Here is a 24,263-nt window from a genome sequence, read left to right on the forward strand (position 1 = left end):
TGACCTAAAATAAAGCATTGTAGTATCAATAAGCCCATGCATTACATCAAATTTCAATATTTTTATGAACTCACATTCATCTATCTAGAGGAAGTCTACTGTCACAATAATAAGTTTCACTTAAGGAGCTATAGTATGAGCTATAGTTCATGCACAGCTGTATGACTAGTGTGGGAAGCTCTCAACACTGTAAGAAATAATCAGCAGTGTCCTTGGCTTATGCTGTCATGGCCTATAATTTCATGGCTAATTGGTGGGATGAAAGCTGCTTATGTTGTTCCACGGTCAGGAAATGAAAGTAAAGCACTTGATTTATAATCTTTGCCATTTTTTTTAAAAACTGCATAACTCCATGCTCCATGGGGAAAGGGTACATAAACCATATGCTGCTTAATTAAAGACTGCTTGGACTGCTTGGACTATGGACTTCTGTTATTATCATTCAATCGTCATTGAACCATATACTGTTTAATTAACGTCTGCTGCTTAGGCTACAGACTTCTGTTATTATCATTCAATCAAGCATTGTAGCAGAGTCTGGAATAAGCCCAACTTCCAAATTATATAAGACCCTATAAATATGAATTGGTTTGATGAATGTCCAGATCAAAGACAGGCCTAATAAGTCTGAGTTCATGTATCGTTTGCTTTAGGTTTCACATGTCTATGTCTTTATTTTAGATGGAGACCTGTATGCAGGAACTTCGGTGGACTTTATGGGAAACAATGCAGCCATATTTCGTAGCTCTGTGCACACAACCAGTCAGCACTACATTCGCACAGAGGCTTTTAATGACCACTGGCTCAACGGTGAGATTGAGAAGCTAACAGGGCACACTGGTTTCTATGGACTTGAAATTGATTTGTGACCAAGGAGCAGGATTTCATTAGAACAAAGGCATTTTTGAATACGGTTTTAAATCATAATGTAAATATTGTAAATTAAAACTATCCTAAAACATTATGAATTATTTTGACATGACCTTTTCAGGATTTTATTTGTGAAAGTAAACAACACCATCTGGTATAAATGTAGTGTTGAGTTGTTTCAGTTTGTTTCAGAAGTAATTGTAAGATGTCTTGAGATGCGATTGCATAAAATGTTCTCTTAACTTGAACTAGGACACCCAAACCTGTTCCAGCATGACAATGCCCCTGTGCACATAGCCAGCTCCATTAAGACATGATTTACCTTGGGTGGAATTAAAGATCGTGAGTGTCCTGCTATAGAGCTCTGATCTCAACCCTTTCGAACACCTTTGGGATAAATTGCAACACTAACAGTACCCTGGCATTTTTTTATTATACATGAGTACTTGATTATACTAATACCCTTGTGGCTGAATGAACACAAACCTCCACAAGGACACTCCAAAATCTAGTAAAACCTCTTCCCAGCAGAGTGGATGTTACTATAAAAGCAAATGGGGACTAAATATGGAACGTAATATTCAAACAGCACACACAAATGTTATGCTAAAGTGTCCACAAAACTTTGTCCATATTGTGTATATAGATATAATTATAGATATAGGAGAAGAATTGAGGTTCACTTTCATTGAAATAGAAGTCATATGCACTTTTTTAAAGTGCACCTTTAATCCAATAATTAGACTCAACAAGCACTTAACTTGTCTTTTTCTCCACAGAGCCACAGTTTGTGGGCTCGTACTCCATCCCAGACACACACAGTTTAGATGATGACAAGGTCTATTTCTTCTTCAAGGAAACGGCTGTAGAGTCCAACCAGCTGGATAAGCGCATCTATAGTCGAGTCGCTAGAGTATGCAAGGTGAGCTGGCTGGCACTGGTTGTAATTTTGCTAATGAAAAAGAAATGCGATCCAGAAAGGCTGAATGAATGCGCCTTTTGTATGCATCAATATAAACTAGGCACGGAAATTATGTATAAGCCTGTGTAATATCATGCCCAAAGTATTAGTAGTGTTATTTATCTTAGGAGGAATGAATAAGGTGTTTGTTTGCAAGTAATAGACCTACACAGTTTATTAAGTACACTTATTTAGAGACTATAATAAACTGGCACTTGAATGTATTTTACTAGCTCTTGAGCAATGTAGACTGTTTTATGTTAACTTTATCATTGAGTTGCCTTTTGCTAGTGCTAAGACATTACTCCCAATCACTTTATATGCCAGGTTTTTCTTTGAGAAAGTTAAACAAATGCTCCTTTCTAGGCATTCCAGCTAGGCCAAACCACTTTTCCTTAAAACACAGCAAATTATTTAAATCTTGTTTTAGGTCATATGCCAACATTTCTTTGTATCACCATGTAACCACACTCTTTTGAAGTTAGCTTTGAAACAGATGATCCAGGTGTTCTGTATAGGTTCTGGGAGTGGTATCATATCAGTAACTTAACATCCTGCTATGACAGGTTTTTTTCCACTTTGGTTTCACTCAAATATATGCCTGACATAAAACTTTAAAGCTATCTGAAATGGAAAAGATAGGGCTCTGTTCCTTACTACAGTAGAATTGGAGTAGAAATAATAGAAACATAGATATGAATGTCCTATTATTATATGTGCTTATATTTGTTTACAATACTTTATTCGTTCAATCCAAAAAATATATTGAAATTTGGTTATATTTCAATAATACGTGCATTTGTCTAGGTTTTTAATAATATATGCATTTATTGTGCCCTATGCTTAAACACAATTATTAGCCAGAGGTGCAATAAAATAAAAATCTTGGTTGGTCTCACACAAATACTCTGAACATTACATTTAAATTAAATAGATAATCAAACTAGCAGTATATGAAAGTGTTATACATAAATGGTATTAAGTGAGTTCAGTCAGTGAAATTGTGCAATAAATATTAAGACCAGTGGACCATTTCAAACAGGTCAACTTTTACAATGCTAATTAAATTTTAATGCTGTTTTAAAGACCTTCAGTTTTAATACAGTGTTTTCAATCCAGTACTGGTTCATAGCATTTTAAATAAAAAAGGATATATTATAGGCTCTTAATTATTTTTTTCTTTGAGATACTGTTGAACACAATTTCTGGCATCTTAGCCAATTTGATTAATCTCATCTAAAGCATCAGAAAATTATTTGTAAGACTCTGAAATCTGGTTTGATTATTATATTTAGAATGTGTTTGTGTTAATGTTTTCATAATGCATTAAATTAAACTATGATATTGTGCATCTGTTTGACAGAATGATATTGGTGGGAAGCGGAGTCTGATTAATCGCTGGAGTACTTTCCTAAAGGCGAGGCTGGTCTGCTCAGTGTCAGGGTCAGGAGGCATGGACACACACTTTGATGAGCTGGGTTTGTACATTCTTAAGGAATTATATATTCAGTGGTGCCTTTTAGTGTGAGATAAAGAACAGCAATACAAAATACAGGAATATTTAATTTTATTTAATTTTAACATGTACACAGTATATTAACAAAAAATATATATCACTTTTGTATTTCTAGAGGATATATTTCTTTTGGAGACAAAGGATCCACAAAATCCGGTTATATACGGTGTCTTCTCAACATCAAGGTAAGACTCAACTGAAGAAACATTTTCGCAATGTTATTCACGCATTATTTACTATATTTTACACAGCACAGTACAGCATACATCACTGGGGAAAATGCGGGGTAAATAGGCAATATTGTTTGTGGTAAGGTTAAAACGAATATATATATATCCATAAATAAAAGCATTTGATGTTCTTAGATATTGAAATTCATAATAATTGCAGGCTATCAATTTTTGTTTTGATCCTTTTAAATGTTATATTTGCGTGCGACATGATCCCTACAATTGTGGTAGCTTAAAGGTCATGTTAAGAACAAAGAATGCTTTGTATACTTTCTATTATCTTTTGGTATTTCCCAGTGGCTCTGAGTGCACTAAAGGTATCTGGTGGTGTTCATTATAATTGCATACAAAAGATTTAGATGACAAATGTGACTCATACATTGTTGGAAATGCTCTTGCTTGGAAATGGGTGAAAAAATATTATCTCAATGCAATGACACTTCTGGGAAAATGGATGTGGAATAATCCCCTCTTTGCATCTCCGGCATGTATGACACCCATATCCGTGATAATGTATGTAATTTGATTAAATCGCTTCATCCTGCTACCTGACATCAGCACTCTTACGCCCTTAAAGACAACAGCTTGAGTTCAACAGTCTCCTTCTGACTCTTCCAAAACAATCTGTCTGGGTTCCCCAGAAGAGAGGGAAGTCCACAGGCCATTCAGGCAGGGTCAGAGGTGACCAGGCTCAAGGGCCTATGTTATTCTAACTCAGCAGCAGGCCAACACTCACTTCCCCTTCTCTTTTTTCAAAAGCTCTGTCTTCCGAGGCTCAGCCGTTTGCGTCTACTCAATGGCATCCATCCGAGCTGCCTTCAATGGGCCCTTTGCCCACAAAGAAAGCCCTGACTACCGCTGGGTGGAGTACAAAGGCAGGATCCCATATCCACGTCCAGGGACGGTGAGTTGACTACAGGGAGATTCTGATGTGTGTGAATGAGGGTTTTAGAAAGACCAGTGGGAAAGCATAACTGTGAAAACAGCTGGGGTTTTTGGTTGACAGCTGATATCTAAGTGCAAATGGAGTTAAAGTAGGGAACAGTGTAAGATTTTATAAATAATATTTATTTTACATTCAGTTTAAATCCCCACTTGAGTTGAGCTTTATACAGAAATCTAGCCCACAACCCTGGCATGCAACCACAAAGCATGGCACTGAAACCTACACTAATGTTCAGGTTAAGTTGTTCTTAGTAATACATAATGAAAAGCACATTTTTCCTGCATGAATAACATACATGCAGTCCATGGGATTGCATGTGTTGCAGTCACAATCCTGCTGTTCATCATTCCTCACTTGGGCTTTGCTCACACAGTGGGAATATAAAAATGCTGGTAGGTGCTTTCAGGGTCAGAGTGTAGGGCATTTGTTAAAGTGCTAGAGGTGTGTGCTGTTAGCACGTATGCTTTCCAACAGGGGAAATCTTGGAAAGCTTTTTAGGTCTTTGCCCATGCTTGACTAATTATGCGAACCAATATCATAAATAAACCTTTAAACATAGATGTTTTCATGGTTCTGATTAAACTCACCTTCATTTCCTGAAAAGGAAAAAAAAGCTTATATAAAGTAATTTTTAGATATTTAGATGCTGCTACTTTCCAGTTATGTTATGGGTGTCCAATATATGCCATAATTTCAGTTTTCCATGATTAATATCCTGATTGCAATGATTGTATTAGTTATGAATTAACAACTAACTATGAGGACAAGAAGATTGCATTTTCTTTATCAAGTTTATTATGGAAAAAGCAATACCATATTGATACAGCAGAACGTAGTGAAAACTTGTGCGCCAAGACTGGCCAATCATCAGACTACTGGCTTTAGAGCAATTTGGTTTTACCCATATGCTTTGTGATTTGAATTTCTTGTAGAGAGATATATAACAAATGTTATAGTTTTACTATGCCCTTGTCATCCACTAACCTCATATTTAAATTTATTTTTTATTTAGATGACTAACTTGTTTAGTTTTGATGCTATACATGTTATTTTAATATCTAGTAGTTAGTGTATTAATCACTTAGTACAGCACAATCAGCAGGTATTGTCAAGTTATGTCTAGGATTCTGTCTTTATCTTGAGCTAGATAAAGAGACATGTTGAAAGCATTACAAAATAAACAAATTTGTTATTTAATACTGTATATTCTAGTTATGGGAGGTGATACTTCCATATGCCAGCATTCAAATACTATATAGTAAATAATGGATATCAAATTGTAAACCTTTTTCAAACTATCTGAAAAAGTGGCATAAATGCCAAGATAGAGTTGTCAGATTTCTGGTTCTTCAAAAAGCTGGTTTGATTCTGTTAACAGCTTCTTCTTCTTCTTCTTCTTCTTCTTCTTCTTCTTCTTCTTCTTCTTCTTCTTTTCCCATTAGGTGTCGCCACAGTGGATCATCCTTCTCCGTACTACTCTGTCTTCTAAATCTGCCTCTTTCAAACCAACTACCTGCATGTCTTCTCTCACCACATCCATAAACCTGATTCTGGTTATATGATTCCAACTATGCAAACAATAGCTTTTTACAAAAAAACAATTAACATTTCCCATTCATGTTCCCTCAGTGCCCAAGTGAGACATACGACCCGTTACACAAGTCTACCCGTGACTTTCCTGATGAGGTTATGAGCTTCATGAGAGGCCACCAAATGATGTGGGAGCCAGTTGTACCAATTCACAGACATCCACTTTTTACTCAGATCAATGCCCCCTACAGGTTGAAGAAGTTGGTAGTGGACAAAGTGGACGCAGAAGATGGCCAATACAATGTTCTGCATTTAGGAACAGGTAGGTTGGAGAAGTGGCCAGAGTGATCTGATTCCAATTACTGCATTTGAGACTTTATTTTCTCACAAATTCACTCCTTTTGTAATTTTATCAAAATACCAAACATAACGATTCTAGCATTTAATTCGGGATTGGTGAGGGAAGACATGCAGGTGGTTGGGGTGAAAGAGGCAGATGTAGAGGACAGGGGGGTATGAATGATCCACTGTGGCGAGACCTAATGGGAGAAGCCGAAAAAAGAAGAAGAAGATTGTCTTTGTAGATTTTGCTTGGGATCATTACAGTTTGATCAAAAACAGTTTTTGTTTTTTTGCCCATAAGATAAAATTGCACAAATTCCTACTTACCTCAAATGTAGTCAATCATCTCTGACATATTAAGTGCTTATTCAGTTATGGATTGGAATGGCAGGATAATGTAGTTAATTGGTAATCAAGGTATTTCTCAACTCTGCTGTAGTAAATCTGATTTTTCTTCAAGTTATTGCCATATTGAAGTTATGCTACTGCAACTTTTAAATAGTTTATTTTGTAACTGAATTATATAAAGTGACACAATTTATCTGATAAAGTTAATATAATATGAAAGTCAAAGCAGATATGGTTGTTATAAGATCCTGTAGGCAAGCGATATGTCGTTAGGGCGCGTTAACAGATTGATTGCGCTAGTATAAACCCTCACTGGTGTAAATAACTGATCTGTACTGCTTTATACACACCAGTGGATCCATGCACTACAATTTACCAAAACAATGTCTGAAGTTTTCTCTTTGCACAGTCCTAATACAGAGATTATGCAAGATGCTATTTTCTTGTGTGCTGAGCCTGTAAACTCTGCCATGTGTATGTGAATCATTTAAAATAAATACAGACTCTGGGAGCATTCTTCTACCCTAAACCCATCCGAGTCTCCACACAGCTTGTAAAGAGAGCAGAGTAACAGCTGTTAGCCATCCGGGAGTCACGTTAATCCTCATTTAAAAGCGTTGTCACCCTATTATATTTACCTCTGCTCGGTCAAGGGGTGATAGAATAATCACACAAATTCACACACATTCAAACGAGTGTAGGGAGAAGAGGAGGAAATTAATACTGAAGCTTAAGGGTAAACTGTATGCTGATTTGACTGCAGGTGTATTAGCCATTCAATTACATAATGAATACAAACAGATATATTTTTATCCCGGGACTGTGAAAAATAAAAGTGTTTAAAAAAAAATGAAATACCAGTGTAAATGTATTTCTGAATGTCTTATAATGTTTTAAAATCTTAATAAATTTGAACAGTTTTAATGCTTAAATGGTAGGATGTGATATATGTAGTCAATATTTTATGATGTTTATAGTTTCTGGATTTTTACATCCACAAAGACCTTCATGTGCAGCTACTTTATAGCCAGTATCTCTTTCTAGATGATGGCAAGGTTCTGAAGGTGGTATCCATTCCCAAGGAGAACTGGGAAACTGAGGAAATCATCCTGGAAGAGCTAAGTGTGTTTCAGGTAATTTAATTTTGTCATACTCGCTTCAATCAATCGTACATTTCCTCCAGTGTCTTAATGCCATCTGTTGACCTGCCACATGATCTTCAGCTGCAGGCTCTGTCTGGTCAGTATCCCTGTGAGGGTTTAGCTTCCCCAACAGAAATAACCTTTTATAAGGGAAAACAGACCTGAGTTTTTCCCATGGCCCTCAGGCCAATTGCCCAAATCCAGTCAGTGAGAGAAAAGAGTGAACAAGTAGGCAGAAACAACAAATGACTAAGGGGATCATCTTTGTTTGCTTAGCAAATGAAAAGCGGAGATCATTTATTCAAGGCTGTAGACAGCTAGGAACATGCTGAATTCCCCCTGGGACAAACAGGAGGAAGTAAACGAAGACAAATTAGGTTTTGCTCTAACTTTGGGTTCTTAGGTTAATAAGAGATACCAAAGAAAATGTGCGATAAAATATACGAGCTAAAGACTTTTCACAGGAAACCAATGTTGAGGTTCCCATAAAGCACTGGAACCCGCAATAAATGAAACCAGCTAAATACCTATTGTCTGATGATAGCTTAGAAAAGGTCTTGAAAGCTATGTCATGCAAAAGCAAAAGGTTTATATAAACAGTTATATATAATATATATATATATATATAATTCCCGATTTAATTAATTGCTGGCAAACACATCAAAATGCTTGTCTGTCCAATGCACCTACAAGGCTACAAAGTGCCATTTTATCCAGATTCCCATTCACTAATATACAGAGTGACTCAGCGTTTTTTACAGGTAGAACTATAAACATTATACTGTATCACACCCAGCATCACTGAGCCTGCACTCCTTACTCTTGCAAAACCAGCACTGGAGACACTGGATAATAGTCTTTTAGGTACCATCCTCACAAAGCCATTTGTAAAAGAGAGAGTTGTTTTAAAAGTCAAGGACCATTTGTTGGCAGCATATGGAGGATAAATGAAGCAATGAGCCAGAAAAGCCTGCAGCAGCCTTAGATGAGCCTCTTGTTCAGTGCCAACAATGTGTATCCTCCTTCACCTACTCCCTGATTTGGAGGGTGATTCATGTCACTGTTCTAACGCATAATGACGATTTGTTTTCTTTGTTTTATCTCATAGAGTCCTATCCTAAGCATGGAGATTTCCACTAAAAGGGTAAGTAAAGCTTTTGTGGGTGGTCGTTTAAAAGTAGGTGTTAATAGTGTTTAATGACTTCCCTTCTGGGAGATTAGTGAAAGAAGAGGAAGCTCTAATCCAAAAGCGCATGCCTATGAATCAGGTCCCTTTTAGATTTAAAATTTAGATTTTTCAAATTCATGTTTGCCTAGATAACATGAGCTTTTACTCTCACTTTAAACTGCTATTATCAGCATTATTTTACATAATGTTTGTACAAGTTTTTACTTATTCACTGCATGGCTAAAACTACACGGACAGCTGACCATCAGAACCATATGTGTGCCTTCCCAATATTGTTGCCAATTAGGAGATAGGAAGCACACAATTGTATTGCAAGTTTTTTTTTAATGTTGTATGATTACAATTTCCCATTTAACTGGTACAAAGAGGTTGAACCCAGCCATTTCCAAAAAAAGTCTATGAAGGCATGGTTTATCAGTGTTAGAGTTGAAGAGCTCCAGTGGCCCTTTACATTTTTTTGACCCTTCTGAAAACCTTTGCCTTATCTTGCTAATGTTCTTACTACCGAATGAGCACAAATCCCCAGAGCCACACTTCAACATCTAATTGATATGATATTGGAGAGGGGAAACTAAATCTGGAATGAAATATTCAAGAGCATATGTAGATGTGATGGTTAGGTGTGCACAAATTCTTGGCAATATGATGAATTTTCACCTCTTCTGTGTGACAGGATAGACTTTATTGGATTATAAATGTATAGTACAGTGCATTAAAATAATGCATACATTATGCAAACAGAAAGTGTTCTGTTTGATTGTGTTCTGTTTGTTGAAGAACATTGTTTTAAGTAGCAACTTTCTCAGAGGTGGATGTGGAAACATACCACTGCTAAGTGGGTAAATGCTATGAATAATGCTATGAATAAGTTTAAGGACCTGACCACTGTAATTAATTCTAAGTCATATTTATAAAAGTATCCCAGAATTGAACAGGGTACAGTTTTTTCCAGGCAAAACATAAAACTTTTCTTCCCTTTATATATTTTTTTTAGCAAGCTCTATTTGTAAGCAGTGCAGATGCAGTGGCTCGGTTGCCCCTGCAGCGATGTGAGCTTTATGGGAAGGCCTGTGCCGACTGCTGCTTGGCTCGGGATCCTTATTGTGCTTGGGATGGTACCACCTGCACCAATTATTTTCCCACTAACAAGAGGTAAAGTAGTTCTCTTTTGCACCCATATGGAATCTGTTTAAGCACCCTGACATGATGCAGTGTATGCTGTGTCATGATGTTTACTTATATATTTATATTTCTGAACATGAACTCTCATGAACTCACATGGTAAACTTGTGCCAGAGGCTGAAATATAGCTACGCTGTGCGCGAATATCTGTTGTTTATGTGCAAATGTTTACTCCATGACAAGGATGGAATGCAGGCAGTTTTTATTATGAGGGTTGTAAGAATTTGGCATGCTGCTGTTTTATATGGATATGATGCTCCGGGCACAGCTGGATTCATGAGTAAGGAAGCTATAATGAAGTCCTGCACACCTAATAAAACAACTTGCTTGTTGTATGCCAGGGTTGTTAGTGTAGGCCTAGTTATGTGTTAAATTGAGAGTTATACTACTTTCCAGTGCTATCTGTTAGTAGAGTCTTATGTTTTTATTTGTACATTGATAAACAGTTGTAGTTAAGTTTATCAATTTCTAGAATGGTATCTATTATATGAATAAGACAAAACATAGCAATCTGACAAGTCTGTACATGATGTGTCTGTTTATAAGATAATACATGCAGTATGAAAAAGTGTATAGAGATTGTTAGTGAAAAATTTGATCCTTTGTTTATTTTTAGTTTACGCAATCCCCTGATTTTCTATTACATCAGATTTTTATATAAGCTCTGGCTTTATTTTTTAGAACAAGGCTTCACACTCGAGATTAGTTAGATACATGGATGCCGTCACTGTTACTACACATTGCGAATGACCTTGGAGACTAAAAATCTCCATAGCCATGTCTAACAGCTACACACTCGCCTTTTGCAGACGTTCCCGTCGACAGGATGTTAGGTACGGCGACCCATGGAGCCAGTGTCAGGATCTGGGAGATGGTAATAGCTTCATATCTTTGCTCTGTCCTCTGCTGTGTGTCAGCAAAGGAATCTAAAAGTTCCTTGTATACAAAACTGAGTAGATATTTCCTAGAACATTTCATTTATTGGATCATTTCTTTGTTTCCCATAATAAGTTGGAATGTAACACACTTTAAATCCTTTGCAGTCTCAGAAGAAATTGAGCTGAAGGTAGTTTATGGGGTAGAGAAAAACTCAACCTTCCTGGAATGCACGCCTTCTTCACCTCAAGCGACAGTCAAATGGATAATGCAGCAAAGACACAGCCAGAACACTAAAGAGGTCAGGATGAACACACACACTTCACTGCCTCTTTATATAGAAATATTAGCAGGTTTAGAATCGTTTGTTTGCCAGTGCAGGTCTAGCGAGAGATACAACACACTGTTCAAACAGCTCTTTTTCAGTGCTTTTAGACAAAATGCAAATGGGATAGAAATGATGATTAATCTACCTTTCACCAATTGTTTTACTGCTTTTAATTTTTTTATAGCTTTTATACTTTTAGATCTACTATACATTTCATAAGAAATAATAACACCTAGGTGGTAAGAGTTAACCATTCACATGGTGCTGTTTGGTGAAAATGTTCTACTTGATGTTGAGACGTCTGCAGCGAGAAGTTTGAAATTCTAGGACAACAAAAAATGTAGAAAAACTTTTAGGACATTTCCATGTCACTTTGAGCAGGCATAGAAGTATCAAAACTATTCACACATGTATTGACTAGTAAATTCTAAATATAACCTTATTTTTAAAAATGTGTTTATATTTAGAAATGTTTTTATTCTGATCTGATAGATCTGATAACAGCTATATAAAAAAAAATGTAACAACACAATTTTCTTTCCCAGCTTCTCCCTGGTGAAGACATCATTCTTACAAAACGAGGTCTCCTCCTGCAGCGGATAACTTCCTTAAACGCTGGCGTCTACTCGTGCACAGCTCACGAGCACTCGTTTTCTCGTACGCTAGCTCGCTACGAGCTGCAAGTCATCCCCGAGGAGCACGTAACAAACACACGCATCACTCAACACTCTGACCCCAAAGTGGGTGGCAACTATGCACCATCCTCACTGAGTTACAAGGACTTGCATCTGATTGGCGTTAGTGGGCTAACAGCCGATGAGTACTGTGAGCAGCTGTGGTATCGTGAGAAACGGAAACAGCAGAAACTGCGCACACTAAAATGGAAGCAGAGGTCCGAGAGCAGCAAGGCTCGAGTTCGGAGGCAAAATCCACCAAACAAGCCACTTCAGTGAAACCTGAGGAACAGACATTCGAGAAAAACTAAAGGACATTTGGGTTTGTCTTGGAAGAAAAGCATACCATACTAGAATTAGCCACATTAGCATTGTTGCTGTTGATTACTAAAGGAAGCCAGATTACACCCCCCAGCCAACCCAAAGAAATATGTGTCTTGAACAACATTCTTTTAAATCAGGAATCCTGATCTTCTGGCATCTTACAGTAGCATTATACATGGTTATATGAGGAAAGGATTTAGAACGAGAGGAAAAAGTTTAGGAAAAAATACCTTTGAAAGATTAGATGAAAGAAGACATTATGAGTGAGCATAAACGTGAAGAGGGTCAAGGAAAAGAACAAAGTCAAATTTAACTCAAATATTGGTAAAACCCTTTCATTATATTCTTTTCTATTATATATGTATGTTTGTGAATGCTACAGACTTATCCTACAACAAAGCCTGACATTCAGTGTGTGAGAAAAATCACACAGCTATTGGGGCTTACACTCCTGACACTGAGACACCAGTCAGGTTTTTCCAGCTCAAAAAAAACCATCTCACATGTTCACTATATAGACAAAAATATCAGGACACCTGATTTTTCCAGCAATATGTGGTTCTTCCTCACACTGTTACACACATTGTAACTGATGTCTTTGGAAGCGGTAGCATTAAATCTACCATTCATTTGAACTCAAACCTGTTCCAGCATTACAGTGCCATGCCAGTGCATGACATGAAGAATATGCTTAACATGGGTTGGAGTAGAAGATCTTGAGTGGCCTATTATAAAGCTCAACTCTATTAAACACCTTTGGGTTGAATTGGAATGCTGACTGCACCCTAGGATTGCTCACCCTACTTTATAACCTGACTTTACTAACACCCTTGTGGCTGAATGATAACAATTCTATGGTCAGGTGTCCACAAACTTTTGTCCGTATATTGTATTGTGATGTAGATGATTATCTAATTAATTTTGTTAGGATAATATAAATAGCTAATGGATACAGTACAAAGTAAAAGCGAGGAGACATCCATGGACAAATTGCTTGTCTATCATGCAATAACAAGTAGAACACAGCTACAGATTTTTTTTTTATTGTTTTCATAGAATAGTTTGATTTGTATTATTTGGTAGTGAAAGCGCCACTTACTGAAAACTCCACTCAGTGTTGTGCCTCCACTAGGGTAGTGGTCCCCAACCTTCTTTTCACTACACAAAAGCATTTTCCAATAGACCACCGACAATCGTGTGCATATTATCACATATTATGCAATTATTATTATACACATTATATGATTTTCTTGTTAATTCAATTATTACACAGAAAATAACCGGGACTAAAACAATTTGCGTGAAATTGGCATTGCCAGAAGTGGTCCTTTTTTAAAAATCAAACAGAATGTGAAAGTCAATAAAATGCAAATAAAATACAAATTAAAAATAATAAAATAAAAATTACAAATTATTCTTGCTATCGAAACTAGTACCTGATGATCCACGGCCCAGTGCCAGTCTGCGTGCTGGTGGTTGGGGACCCCTGTACTAGAGTATATGTTGGACCATGTTGATTGTCATGAGAATCACTGAGACTTCTTGCAGCACACAATTAGGGCAGAATTTTTTTTCAGAACGGTATTCAGTTGTATTTAAATTCAGAAGTGTGTGATTCACTATTTACAAGGCTGGTTGCTGCCACACAGCTCCATGTTTTCCAGTTAATTACAAAGATCGGGTTTACTGTCTGTGTCAAGTTTCACTTTGAAAATATTCTTTTGTTTTCTGGTTTCTCTGGTTTTCTCCCTTTTCCCTAAAACCTGCAAAAAGGTGGTTTGGTGACTCTAAATTACACTAAAGTGTGGCATCCCATCCAGAGTCAATCCACTGCTTCACGCCCAGTGTTCTGAGGGTGGGTTCTGTACCTGACCATAATAATAATAAAGAAGTAAATTATGAATTTAGTTCAAATTAACAAGAAATCTATAAATATAGAAAAAAAAATTCAGATTTTCTACCGTCATTTGGATTTAGTCACTTCCTGGCAAAACTTGTGAAGCTTTTAAAAAAGACCACAGCTATGGTTCCTAAGGAACAGGGGCTTTGCTAATAGGCTTATTCTGGAACTAATTACTAAACGTTCATGCTGCTTAAAACAAACCCGCTTTATGTAGATTTAATGTTGGATAGATTGATATATCAGTGTTTTATGAACTTATTTCTTTATGAACAGGCAACTCTGGAGGACGCTCCTCATACCTCTTAAGCACACCAGGATGTTTTTTCTTTTAATTTTCCACTCTATTGCTTGTGGATACACTGAACAGAAATGAAAGTCATAAGAAGCTGTGTAACTGAAATGCTAAGACAGTTGTGGTAACAGTTAGATAGGTCCTGTTTTATCTCTAACAGCCTTCATTCACTGCAAGCAACATTATACTTTTATTGTGAAAGTAATGCTTTTCATGAGAGGCTCCTTGTTCCTCTTTGGCCCACACATTTGCATGGAAAGAACATCAAAGTATGGAAGCATCTGGGAGAAATAAGCATAAAGTACAATGGACAAAATGTTTTTTTTTTTTTTTTTTTTTTAAGCCAATCTGAGTTTTGTCACTACTCAGGAAAATGGCTCCCAGGTTGACTGGACCACAGTAAAGGGGATTTTCTTTCTTCTAATCTTGACAGGCTAATGAGAAAGCGGCGTCCAAACAATGTGCATGGCTTCAGCCAATATGCGACAGACTATAGAAACTGGTGCATTTAAAAAAAAAAAAGCTTTATCAATCAGATTTGTGCATTTTATTTTCCAATGTATTTTTTTATGTGCTAACCATAACAGGTATAATATAAAGACTTTATATTTAAAAATAAATGTACTCAAGTTGTTGGTTGTACTTGTTAGTGCTGAGCTAAAGATGCAGCATGCTATGGGTCATTTTATTTCTATGATGTATATGTCATGATGATAAGTTAATAATTCACCCACTGTGTGTTATTGAACAAATGTTTGTGTTATAACTTTTCTAAAACAGACTGTAGCTACGTGTTGTCTATTTTCATCTGGTGTTCATTTTTACATGGGGTCCATCAATAATTGAATATTAAAAAATCTTGTTTGTTGAATTTTTTTATTCACAGTTTCAACCAGTGACCTCTTGAGAAAAGCGAATGTGCATCATTATTGTCTCTAAGCTGTTTATGGATTATATTTCACTTTACAAAATCAGTTTTGATGAAACAATGTTTGTGCATTCTCTTAGCTTTAATAGGAATAACAAATGATAGGATATACTGTATAACGATTAGAGTTTTAAACTAGTACTCTCATTCTCTCCTTTACAATGTAAGACTAAATGTCTAGCTGTTTTGGAGTGCAGAATGAAAACACAGCCCCTTTGTTCACTCTTCTACGGGAACTGTAAAGCCATGACTTCTGTCATTTTGCAACTTCTCTTTTTATTTATTTTTATTTTTTGGCCACACTTGTGTTTTCAGTCCATTTATCAAACATTCCCCAATGTCTGAAACACAAAATCTCATGCAGGATATGCACGCTGGGTTTCTGACCCGAATTTTACCTCGTTTCTGCCATTTGTTATGACATTATGGATATACATCACATTGCATGTTCGAGCATAGTTGTTTTTTTATACAAAGCAGATAAACCGAGACATGCCTTACAAATTCTATTGCCATTATGGAATTGGAAAAATCACAGGTCGGCTTTTTTTTGCGTGTTTTTTAGTTAGTTTGTTTTTGTTTTGTTCTGTTCTCTTTTTATTTTATTATTTATTATATTAGATTTATCCACTTTGAGTAGATTATAAACAATGTTTTAGTGTTGTTAGTAGGGCAAAAAAGTGTTCACTTGAATATAAACTAAGCCTAAAGTTGAAGCTGTTTCCTAGCTAACAGGCAGCATGACTGATAAACAGATGCCTCTTGGTCCTGATTACAGGTTCTGTTCTGTTTCTGTTTTCTGGCCTTTAAGAAGAAGCATTTATTTGTATCATTGTACAGTAACAAAGGGGGTTATGTGCCTTGCTGCAGGGCCCAACAGTGATACCGTGGCAATGTTGGTGCTTGACCTTCTGTCCTTCTGATCATTAAACCTGAGCTTTAACCACTGTCTTCAAAAAGTATGCACAAGTGTTGAGGATGGCCATATTTGTTGTTTCTTCTGGATATAAGACCAAATGAACACAAAGGCCTGTGTATATTCAAACCAGGTTAAGCAGTTAGATATGAAACAAGTTAGAACAAAATGGTTCAAATGATCCCATTTATTTAATGAAAAACAGAATGACCACCTAGCAATTCATCCTGATCGCACATTGCCACCTGCTGTTTCACAATTTCACCATCAGCTGCTTCCATTAATGAAAAAACTCCAAAAAATAACCAACCTTCCAGTTTTTAAAGGATCTCAGCAGGTCGGTTGTTTCAAACATCTTGTAGAACTAATCACCAATGGTTACAGGTTGCCTCACATCCTTCTGTCTCTTCGTGAAATTCCAGACAGACTCACTGATGTGAAGAGCAGGGCTCTGTGGGGGACAAATAGCTTGAACAGCACATCTTGAAACCCCAGTCTTCTTTGAAATCTGTACCTGGGAGAGACCCTGCTGATGCAGTATAGCTACCTTGTTTTTTACCGCTTTGCTCAGACTAGTCGTGGTGTATGACCAGTGACATGAAACTGTCTTCCACAACCTCTTCCACAACCTCTTCTTAGCAGCAGAATTTGACACAGTTTTTATCCTCCTACACAACTGTTTCAGTTAATGACTGTATTTCAACCTAGATATGAAATGGATGCTATTATTAGTACCTGCTTGGTGTAATTGGTTTAATCATACACCTGACTCTGATCCTACAAAATATCCAAGTCTACAGAGTGTCCAATAGTAAAAAACTAAAACACCAAATATTGATTTGATTAGGGTTTTTCATTTGAGCACTCACTAAAAATTTATACAAATATTTTTACAATTCATATAAATATTCTTGAAAGCGTTGAGCCCTTACAGAATTTCTACACCTGCCTTAAACATTTGCACAGTACTGTGTGTGTATGTGTGTGTATATATATTAACAACTGTGGCACAAGAAGTCTTTACCTAAAAGTATAGATGTAAAATTACTTACAGAACGCATTTTTAACCCAGGCCTGTGCTTATGTGCAGTTCTCTGCTGCTTGTGTGATTTTTTTTTTCTAATGATGGAACAAGACTGTTCATTCAAGATTTACATCACCATCAATCTTCATTATGCTTTTCCATATAAACTCTAAACTAATTTATTATGAGTCCAAACTGACTGTGAAACGATGCTGTTAAACACCATTTAGACATTAATCAGGTGAGCGTGAGAAAATCTACATATACTAATTTATTGCCTTCCTTCATGTTAGCAGTAAAATAACAAGATTCATGGCCTAGATGAGCAGTCTTCCATGAAATAAGACTGAAAAACAATCAGTCTAGGTATATTTTCTCAAAATGATGTAAATGAATGTGAATATACACATATCTGTATGGCAACTACAGTTAACAGTTGTCTGTCGTGTTTCAATTATTGAAAGATTCAATTGAATTGCATTAAAACAAGAACAATTTTATTAGATAGACCATGTGTGTTCAGGCATCTAGAATGAGTTGAATTACATATCAGTGTTTCTTGCTGAGCTCAACAACAAAAACAACAACATTAACAACAACATTTAATTTCAAAAGAACTGACTCAGCGAAGTAGATCATACTGCTATTTCTTTTATTAAAGAGTGCAAAATTAGTTATTGCACAAGTTATTGCTTACTTTGCAAAAAAAACAAACAAACAAAAAAACCCCCAGACAACCAACTAACCAAACAAAAAATAAAAATGCATAAATAAATGCAGTACAAGAAACATAAGAGCAATATCTATGTCTACAAGATATTTTACCTTTTATAGTGAGAGTAAAACCAAATTGAACAGTAAAAAATAGATTTGCAAAGCATGACATGAAAACCAAACCCATCAGAATGATTTAGGCTCCTGCCTGTGCAACCATTACAACCTTCAAAACCTAAATATTTTTATTGTATATAAAATGGCCACTAGATGTCAGTAGCAGCCAGCTTTTGCCATTTCTAACAAACAATTGAAGGTCGTAAACTCCTTATGCAATACGAACATGTCTAATTATATAACCAGCCTCTAAAACAAGTAAATAAGAGTCTGAAAAGTTTTTCAAATTGTATTGTCTTCTAAATGGTCAACCTGAAAGACATTTCTGGCAATCGAAAGGACGGCTCATTCGATGATTTTTACATTTAAACTCTTGCTATTAAACCTACATCTGCATGCATATCAGTACATCCTGCTCACATGATGATGCAAAGGCAAACAACCAAACAGAATACAAGCTTTTTTTTCTGCTCATGAGCTTTCCTAAAGCAAAACCCTGTCCAAAGACTAAATGTTTTATTCAAAGCCTCATTTCGCTTCTTTAACAACAGTAGCTTCTCTCTAGTTCATTACTGACCTTCAGATAAATACATCAGTAAACTGAGTACAGACTGTTACAGACGCTTTCAACTCCTCTTCAGAAAAGAGTTCTTTATTGAAGGCCAAGGCTGGCTCTGATTACATCTAAATGCACGCCTTTGGCAATAGATCATGCTGTATTTTTTCTATTAACTGCCCAATTTATGATTTATCAAATCCATTATGAAACAGGTTATTAGGGACAACATTTTAAAAATGCTGTTATTCATCATGAATGATGAATAAGGCATGAATAAGGAATTTTGCAGCATTGTCAATCTCTGACTTTTTTTTTTTTTTTTTGGCCTTTGCTAACAGCCTAGGTATATTTTATAGTTCAGCATAGAATGAATACATTCTCAATTTCAATAATATACTATATAGAAAAAGTTTGTGTTTTATTTGTTTTTTTCAACATCCCATTTCACATTTACTTCCATTTGCTGTTAGAATAATTCCAAACTCTCCTGGGCAGATGTTCCTCTAGATTTTGGAGTGTGGTTGTGAAGATTTATGCTCATTCAGGTACTGATGCAAATGAGGTGAGGAGACCTGCGGTGCAGTCAGTGTCTAAATTCATCCCAAAGGTGGTCAGTAGACTGCAGGTCAGCATTTTATAGCAGCAACTTAGTAAACCATTGTGGCATAGAGCAGGTTTTGTGGACAGGGTCAATGTCACAGGGAACAGGGTTGGGTCTCCTAGTTCAAGTGAACGAAAAATTTCATGCGACTGCATCTTCTGCTTCTTTCGGCTTCTCCAATTAGGGGGCGCCACAACGGGTCATCCGTCTCCATACCCCCCTGTCCTCTACATCTGCCTCTTTCAAACCAAATACCTGCATGTCTTCCCTCACCACATCCATAAACCTCCTCCTTGGCCTTCCACTTTTCCTCCTTCCTGGTGGCTCCATCCTCAGCATTCTTCTACCGATATACCTCATGTCCCTCCTCTGCACATGTCCAAACCATCCCAATCTCACCTCCCTCACCTTGTCTCTAAAACATCCTACATAATAACATAACCTCTGATAAACTTATTTTTTATCCTGTCCATCCTCATCACTCCCAATGATGCTACTGCATCTAAGAACATTATAAATAATTTTGTGCCTCCAATTTTGTGGTAATAGTTTAAGGAAGAGGCACATATGGCTGGAGAAGTCAGGTGTTTTAAGCAATCCTAGTAGTCTAAGAGAAGGAAAACAGGAAAGTTGACTTTTTTCATTAATACACTTTCTTCAAGAAATCTTCAATGAAAAAAACAGTAACAGTGGAATATTGGAATTTTCTTTTTCTTTAAGGATTGATGGATTTCAGTATTGCATTTATTTTTTAAATATATATATATATATATATATATATATATATATATATATATATATATATATATATATATATATATATATATATATATATATAAGTATTTAAAAATTCAGAACATATAGTAAATCCTTTCCAAAAGTAATGTTTCAAGTGCAAAATGTTAAATAGATTTGAACAAATAATAATAATATTATTTATGGTAAAAAAAATTATATAATAGTCAGCTGAGGGAGGCATTAAAAAAACGCTATCTTCTAAGTGCTATACATAGTGTGAGGTGTTGTTTTAAATTATTTATCTGAAACATGCAGACAGGTTTTTGTGTCTTTACTTTATGTGCAAGTTTAAAACTTACTTAAGTGGGACCACAATTGTGGAATCATCCATAACACATATACAGTAAAGTATTCAACAGCACATGTTTATCACACTACACAACCTCACTATTAAGCAAACATCAATAGACTTTGATTTTATTCAGTGTGACTTAGCTGAGTACAAGATTTTTTGGAGATCATTAAGACAGATTCTGGGGGAGGCCTTCTTACTTTCCAATTAGATGAGGGTAAACTGAATAGAGCTGATTATCAAAGCACAAGCCCATGATTTAGAAAACACAAGGGCATATGAAAGCTGTTTCATTCACACACACACACACACACACACACACACACACACACACACACACACACACACACATAGACACAGGAGCTTTGCTGAAGAGCATCGGCAGGTGTCTCTTTTGCATCGCCATGGTAACCTTGTGGTAACCCCCCCCCCCCCCCGAATATGCTTATTTCCACACATTCACATTTACACCCTAAAATAAATACACAGATGGAGTTTACCCATGTGGATGCTGCATATATAAATCTATAGTGGCTGTGGAGAGTATGCTTTTGGGCTTTAAACTGAATTTGCTATATGCTCTTGAAAGAAACTCTTTCATGTAGAATCAATTTGGTTTTGTCGCTTATTTAAGAAAGACTTCCTTTAACCTGCTCAAGAAATAATGGGTCTAACTAATAATGAAGTTCTCCCAGTGCTGACAACTATAATGGAAATATGATATGAAGTATGCCATATCTTGATTTCCTTGAGCTGTGATGGCTTGGTGGCTGTTATTAAAAAGTAACTCCATATGAGTAAGGTAGAGAAGAGTTTAGCAGTGTAATGTAGTGTAATGTAGTTAAAAGTAGATTAAAGTAGTGTAGAGTAGAGTAGAGTACTGTGGTGTAGTTTAGTGTAGTGTAAAGAAGAGCAGTGTTGTGTAGAGTAGAGTAGAGTAGAGTAGAGTAGAGCAGTGTAGTGTAGAGCAGTGTAGTGTAGTGTAGAGTAGAGCAGAATAGAGCAGTGTAGAGTACAGTAGAGTAGAGTAGAGAAGTGTAGAGTAGAGTAGTGTAAAGTAAAGCAGAGTAGAGAAGTGTAGTGTAGTGTAGAGTAGAGTAGAGTAGAGCAGTGTAGTGTAGAGCAGTGTAGTGTAGAGTAGAGCAGAATAGAGCAGTGTAGAGTACAGTAGAGTAGAGTAGAGAAGTGTAGAGTAGAGTAGTATAAAGTAAAGCAGAGTAGAGAAGTGTAGTGTAGTGTAGTGTAGAGTAGAGTAGAGTAGAGTAGAGCAGTGTAGTGTAGAGCAGAATAGATCAGTGTAGAGTACAGTAGAGTAGAGTAGAGAAGTGTAGAGTAAAGTAGTGTATAGTAGAGCAGAGTAGAGAAGTGTAGAGTAGAGTAGAGTAGAGCAGTGTAGTGTAGAGCAGTGTAGTGTAGAGTAGTGTAGTGTAGTGTAGAGTAGAGCAGAATAGAGCAGTGTAGAGTACAGTAGAGTAGAGAAGAGTAGAGAAGTGTAGAGTAGAGTAGTGTAGAGTAGAGTAGTGTAGAGTAGAGTAGAGAAGTGTAGTGTAGAGTAGAGTAGTGTAGAGTAGAGTAGAGTAGAGAAGAGAAGTGTAGAGTAGAGTAGTGTAGAGTAGAGAAGTGTAGAGTAGAGTAGTGTAGGGTAGAGTAGAGTAGAGAAGTGTAGTGTAGAGTAGAGTAGTGTAGAGTAGAGTAGAGAAGAGAAGTGTAGAGTAGAGCAGTGTAGTGAAGAGTAGAGTAAAGTAGAGCAGTGTAGTGAAGAGTAGTGTAGAGTAGAGTAGAGTAGACTAGAGTAGAGTAGAGAAGTGTAGAGTAGAGTAGAGCAGTGTAGTGTAGAGTTGAGTAAAGCAGTGTAATGTAAAGCAGTGTAGTGTAGTGTAGTGTAGTGTAGAGTAGTGTAGAGTAGTGTAGATTACAGTAGAGTGGAGTAGTGTATAGTGTAGAGTAGAGTAGAATAGAGTAGAGTAGAGCAGTGTAGTGTAGAGCAGTGTAGTGTAGAGTAGTGTAGTGTAGAGTAGAGCAGAACAGAGCAGTGTAGAGTAGAGTAGAGTAGAGAAGTGTAGAGTAGAGTAGAGTAGTGTAGAGTAGTGTAGAGTAGAGCAGTGTAGTGTAAAGCAGTGTAGTATAGAGTAGTGTAGTGTAGAGTAGAGCAGAACAGAGCAGTGTAGAGTAGAGTAGAGTAGAGTAGAGAAGTGTAGAGTAGAGTAGTGTAGAGTAGAGTAGTGTAGAGTAGAGTAGAGTAGAGAAGTGTAGAGTAGAGTAGTGTAGAGTAGAGTAGAGCAGTGTACTGAAGAGTAGAGCAGTGTAGTGTAGTGTAGAGTACAGTAGAATAGAGCAGTGTAGTGTAGAGTAGAGTAGAGGAGTGTAGAGTAGAGTAGAGCAGTGTAGTGCAGAGCAATGTAGTGTAGAGTAGTGTAGTGCAGAGTATAGTAGAGAGGAGTAGTGTAGAGTAGTGTAGTGTAGAGCAATGTAGTGTAGTGTAGAGTAGTGTAGTGTAGTGTAGAGTATAGTAGAGAGGAGTAGTGTAGAGTAGAATAGAATAGAGTAGAGCAGTGTAGTGTAGAGCAGTGTAGTGTAGTGTAGTGTAGTGTAGTGTAGTGTAGTGTAGTGTAGAGTAGTGTAGTGTAGAGTAGAGCAGAACAGAGCAGTGTAGAGTAGAGTAGAGTAGAGTAGAGTAGAGAAGTGTAGAGTAGAGTAGTGTAGAGTAGAGCGGTGTAGTGTAGAGCAGTGTAGTGAAGAGTAGTGTAGTGTAGAGTAGAGCAGAACAGAGCAGTGTAGAGTAGAGTAAAGTAGAGAAGTGTAGAGTAGAGTAGAGTAGAGAAGTGTAGAGTAGAGTAGTGTAGAGTAGAGTAGAGCAGTGTAGTGAAGAGTATTGTAGAGTAGAGTAGAGTAGAGAAGTGTAGAGTAGAGCAGTGTAGTGTAGTGTAGTGTAGAGTAGAGTAGAGAAGTGTAGAGTAGAGTAGTGTACAGTAGAGTAGAGTAGAGTAGAGTAGAGTAGAGTAGAGAAGTGTAGTGTAGACTAGAGTAGAGTAGTGTAGAGTAGAGTAGAGTAGAGAAGAGAAGTGTAGAGTAGAGTAGTGTAGAGTAGAGTAGAGAAGAGAAGTGTAGAGTAGTGTAGTGTAGAGTAGAGTAGAGTAGAGTAGAGCAGTGTAGTGAAGAGTAGTGTAGTGTAAAGTAGAGTAGAGGAGTGTAGAGTAGAGTAGAGTAGAGAAGTGTAGAGTAGAGTAGAGTAGAGCAGTGTAGTGTAGAGTTGAGTAAAGCAGTGTAATGTAGAGCAATGTAGTGTAGTGTAGTGTAGTGTAGAGTAGTGTAGTGTAGAGCAGTGTAGAGTAGTGTAGAGTATAGTAGAAAGGAGTAGTGTAGAGCAGTGTAGTGTAGAGTAGTGTAGTGTAGAGTAGAGCAGAACAGAGCAGTGTAGAGTAGAGTAGAGTAGAGAAGTGTAGAGTAGAGTAGTGTAGAGTAGAGCGGTGTAGTGTAGAGCAGTGTAGTGAAGAGTAGTGTAGTGTAGAGTGGAGCAGAACAGAGCAGTGTAGAGTAGAGTAAAGTAGAGAAGTGTAGAGTAGAGTAGAGAAGTGTAGAGTAGAGTAGAGTAGAATAGAGTAGAGCAGTGTAGTGTAGAGCAGTGTAGTGTAGAGTAGTGTAGTGTAGAGTAGAGCAGAAC

General features: G+C 36.8%; 1 protein-coding gene and 1 long non-coding RNA gene across 4 annotated transcripts in view; one reads left to right on the top strand and one right to left on the bottom strand.

Moving 5' to 3' along the window:
* The window catches only part of LOC310722094 (semaphorin-3D), a 55,891-nt gene extending 40,369 nt beyond the window's left edge, over positions 1 to 15,522 (top strand). For all 3 annotated transcript variants that reach the window (XM_083534448.1, XM_083534450.1, XM_083534449.1), the window contains exons 7-18: positions 682 to 810; positions 1,650 to 1,792; positions 3,195 to 3,309; positions 3,463 to 3,532; positions 4,337 to 4,481; positions 6,153 to 6,375; positions 7,788 to 7,876; positions 8,994 to 9,029; positions 10,069 to 10,226; positions 11,066 to 11,130; positions 11,300 to 11,433; positions 12,006 to 15,522. In XM_083534448.1, the coding sequence (XP_083390574.1) occupies positions 682 to 810; positions 1,650 to 1,792; positions 3,195 to 3,309; positions 3,463 to 3,532; positions 4,337 to 4,481; positions 6,153 to 6,375; positions 7,788 to 7,876; positions 8,994 to 9,029; positions 10,069 to 10,226; positions 11,066 to 11,130; positions 11,300 to 11,433; positions 12,006 to 12,413 (1,715 nt within the window). In that variant the 3' untranslated portion in view covers positions 12,414 to 15,522. The remainder of the gene's footprint in view (positions 1 to 681; positions 811 to 1,649; positions 1,793 to 3,194; positions 3,310 to 3,462; positions 3,533 to 4,336; positions 4,482 to 6,152; positions 6,376 to 7,787; positions 7,877 to 8,993; positions 9,030 to 10,068; positions 10,227 to 11,065; positions 11,131 to 11,299; positions 11,434 to 12,005) is intronic.
* The window catches only part of LOC310722228, a 439,622-nt gene that overhangs the window by 317,471 nt on the left and 97,888 nt on the right, over positions 1 to 24,263 (bottom strand). The window lies entirely within an intron of this gene.

Source organism: Silurus aristotelis, assembly GCF_946808225.1.
Source record: "Silurus aristotelis genome assembly, chromosome: 28".
NCBI lineage: Eukaryota > Metazoa > Chordata > Actinopteri > Siluriformes > Siluridae > Silurus > Silurus aristotelis.